The following is a 3,898-nucleotide window of genomic DNA, read 5'->3' on the forward strand; positions in this document are numbered from 1 at the left end:
CCCAACTGTGATTTAATTTTGATGAAAGTATATCAAAAGTTAATCCAGTTTAGCTCCTGGAAGGGCACTGGAACATAGGCTTACTCCAGTCCCTCTTACCCTTACATCCCATGTCAAGGCAGGGAAGATCTGAAATCTACAGCTTCTCCACCCACTTCTTATTCCAGCAGACCTTACCAGCTGCCTCTCCCTAGTGTCAGGCAAAATTCTTGGTTATCTCTGCCCCATTCTTAGCAACGCTGCCTCTGACAATGTGGTGTGAGAGAGAGAGGAAAATAACTGTGTGAGACTCTGATAAAATCTCCAAGGCCAGCTGTGCTTCAACTTTGACATCACTGAACCCCTTCCCTCCATCCTGTCAGTCAATAACAACTTCCAGCTGGTGTATGAACAATCGATTCTGTCCCTGTTTTGGTTAATGCCATACTACTGTCATGGTTGTTACAGGACATTTAATGGGGAAAAAGAGCACGGGAGATTTTCCTTATGTTTATGGTGAAGGAAACAAGAGACCGTTTTCAGCGCTACCTGAAAATATCAAGCAGCTGGAAGACTTTCTGCAGTGGGAAGAAATCTCAAAATATGTGCTACGGCTGCTGGAAGGGAATGAAAATAAAAGTGCTCACTTTTTGAAAGGAGGGCTTCCCTGGTATACCAGGAACACCTGGGAGAGAGACGACAACAACAGTTGGAAAGATGTAAGTAAGATAAAACCTGTAAAAACACTCCATAGGTCCAAATTCTGTTTTAACAGTTACCTTTCAGCTTTCTCTAACTTGCGGGTTGTCCAGAAAAGTGGCAGAAATGCATTTTGTGCACTGATCATTCAGTAAAGTAAGACTCTACCCTTAATTACAGATTGTCACTCAGAGATTGGAATTTTTTTAATGAATTAATTTACTCCTGGGCATAAACTGGGACATTGTTGAACAGATTTTACTCTCTGGATTTCCTTCAAGTTGCTCAGTCATTCCCTTCTTTCTTTTCTAGCATTTCATAGTTTCTATGCAGAATTCTTTCGGGTAACACTGAAACTGAATAAAAAGATTAATACACACCCTTAAAGACATTAATGGGGAGATATTTTCCTTCCCGTGTCCTACTGTAATATGCCACAATTAATATTCCTGGGCTAACTTCAGCCTAGTCTCCCTTCTGAGATCCTGGTGCAGTGAAGTCAGTGAATACTTCATTTTTGACTTGAATATGGGTACAACTGTACCCGTTAAATTAAGCCACGATTAAGTCTCTTACACCACTAATATGGATACTGTCCATATTTTTTTTTTTTTCTGGCTATGGCTTCATGAGAGTGATGCTTATAATAACTGTGATTAATACTATCTAAAAAGGAAAATATTTATCTCATCTTCAGCTCTTCAGTATGCATCTTTGTAATCAAATTAGATTAACAAATTCCATTGTGCTATTTAAAGAGGAAAATATTTTGAATTCTAGAAGTATCTGGTAATAAATCATACTTACAAAAGCTGAAAGTTGCCTATGGTAAGTTGAATCATATCCGTATGTATGTACTTTTGCCCTAAATTAATACCCACTTTTTTGTGGTCAGACATTGAACATGTAAGTGGAATAATGAAGTTATTGCCTTAGATGTCCAGATTTTTCCAATGATTAGTAAAAAAAATCATGACTAAGATATATGACAACTTGAAGAACATTGTTTTGCCATAGAAATTTTGATTTCCAGCATCCAACAGTTACTTTGTCGCCACCTTGAAGTAAAGGGCAGTCCTGGCAGCAGCAGGTACCCTCTGCTTTCCTGCTGCTGGACACAAACACCCCACTACACGCAGCCTGGGTAAAATACAATGTGTTGTTTTTCCTTTGGCTTTGGAAAGGAAAAACCCAGCACCTGAAAGTTAGGCTATATATCTCTTTTGAGATTTGCCTTCCAGATGAAGAAGACCTGAAGATCGAAAGGAATGTGCTTTAGTTTTTTGAGGGTTGTGATAGTTTCCTAAACATTTCTATAATGCTAATTGTTATTTTTGATGATGGAGGCCTTGTTTATTTGTAAGGGTGGAATTTTGGTATGCCCGTGAAATTCAGACATACATGCACACAGTAATACAAGCACATAAATGACCTCTGGATTTTGATTCTTTGGTTAGACAACACCTTCCTTTAAGGTGCTGCTGTGCCACAGCTAACAAAGGTGTCCGTGTACAGGAGTGATGAATGTGTCTGACTGCCTTGGTTGAAGATGGCCAGGTAGAGTCAACTGGCTGGTGGTGCAGTGCCAATGAGAAGTTTGTGCTTGGCATTAAATGGTTTCTACAGCCATTCTGTGTATGAGTTTGAAATAGAAGCTAATCCTAGAGGAACCAAACACCACATGTGCAGTGGGTTCTATTCACTGTGAGATGAGCTGTTTAACTGAGGTGTTGAAATGTGACCGAAACACGGTAAATCCTGAGCCCTCCCGTCAGCTGCTGAAGCAGCTGTCCCAGGGGCGTAGCGCCGCCGCGGGGCTGCCGTTCCCAGCGGTGCTTGCGGGGGTGCTGTGCAGGGCTCTCCGTGCCTCTGCAGCCCCCTGGTCCCGCCTACTGAGCACAAGGCGAAGGCAGGCTGTGCTGGCAAGAAATGCACTGTGAGGATTTTGTTTTGTAGCCTCTTTCACATTTAGCTGATTTAATTGAAAATTTGAATTTTAAATTTAAGAACAGAAATCTCCAAAGATAAAGGCTACAGAAGCAAATACAGATACGTATGTCAGGTAACTCAATTCAGGGTCTGTCTTATTAGATCAAATTCACTGAGTGCATTATTCACTACTAATGCTAACACCATACTGTACATTTCTTAAAAAAGCAGAATTCTTTAAAAAACTCACACAGAGTAGGGAAAGTGCTGTAAGAGACAAAAAGTCCAAGAGATGAGCATAATACTTCTGGGAATTAGGTTTGGGGTGGTGCACCTGAGTAATTTTCTTCTGTTTGCAGAAAATACTAGACAAATTAAAGTCTTGTCTGTTCCTTATTCTATGAAGAAGTTATGGCTAAAGTAGTCAGTGATCAGAAGGGAAATCTCTCCTGCAAGTTGGCCTAAGTGTAAAAGTAGATTGGAAAATAAGCTTGAAATTGTTTCTATGACTTGGCCTTTTAACACTAATGAGACATTATATAAATGAGATGGCAGACAGAGTTATTTGGGAGAATGACTTTTCTCTTACTCCAGCGGTTGGTTATTATGTTAATCAAGACAAATGAGGTCTGTTTTGGAGAGATTATTAGGAATGTGTTTGTGTTTGTTCTGTGAATACACAGACCCAACATATATTAGGCTTATTAACTTAGTGAATGACTTTTCAGGACTGGTCCATAAACACTATTTTTCTTTTTTTATTAGATGATGGATTATCTGCTTCAAGTTGTGAATATGAAAGAGAGCAGCTCAAGCTGAAAGAAGGTCTTGAAATCATGAAGAAACAACACTCTCCATAAGAGACTGTATTCCACAAGCACTTGATGGTATCAGATAATCAGCAAGGTCTCTTTTCTGTAAACAAGATTTCCTTTGTGTAAAATATCTAAATGCACATATTCTTGTATGTTTCAGCAATGACTAAACTATCTACTTCACTTTCAGAGTTGCATTTTCTCACCTGAATGTCCTTGATATACATAATTGTCACGGAAGGGTCTTCCAATTAATTATGTGACTTACCTGTCAGATCGGTTCATCTCTTAGTTCAAAACTACATGACATTCCAACATTCGCAATAAATAGTACTAATAAAAAGGCTGAGGGTACACTTTTATTTGAGTTACTAAAAAGGAAATTGGCTGTGCCACACCTCCTGACAAAGGAACCAGAGGGATTTGTTTTCCACTGAAGCTCTTCTTGAGCTGCGCCCCAGTCTGTCACTTTTTCG

At 39.5% G+C, this 3,898-nt stretch overlaps 1 protein-coding gene across 1 annotated transcript; it reads left to right on the top strand.

Moving 5' to 3' along the window:
- The first annotated feature begins 434 nt into the window (after window positions 1-434).
- On the top strand, window positions 435-3,426 carry GRP (gastrin-releasing peptide). Its single transcript, XM_008944865.1, has 2 exons — window positions 435-698; window positions 3,373-3,426. Exons 1-2 carry the CDS (start codon window positions 435-437, stop codon window positions 3,424-3,426), a joined length of 318 nt encoding a protein of 105 aa, XP_008943113.1.
- Window positions 3,427-3,898: the final 472 nt, after the last annotated feature.

Source organism: Merops nubicus, unplaced genomic scaffold (assembly GCF_000691845.1).
Source record: "Merops nubicus isolate BGI_N331 unplaced genomic scaffold, ASM69184v1 scaffold23087, whole genome shotgun sequence".
Classification (NCBI taxonomy): domain Eukaryota; kingdom Metazoa; phylum Chordata; class Aves; order Coraciiformes; family Meropidae; genus Merops; species Merops nubicus.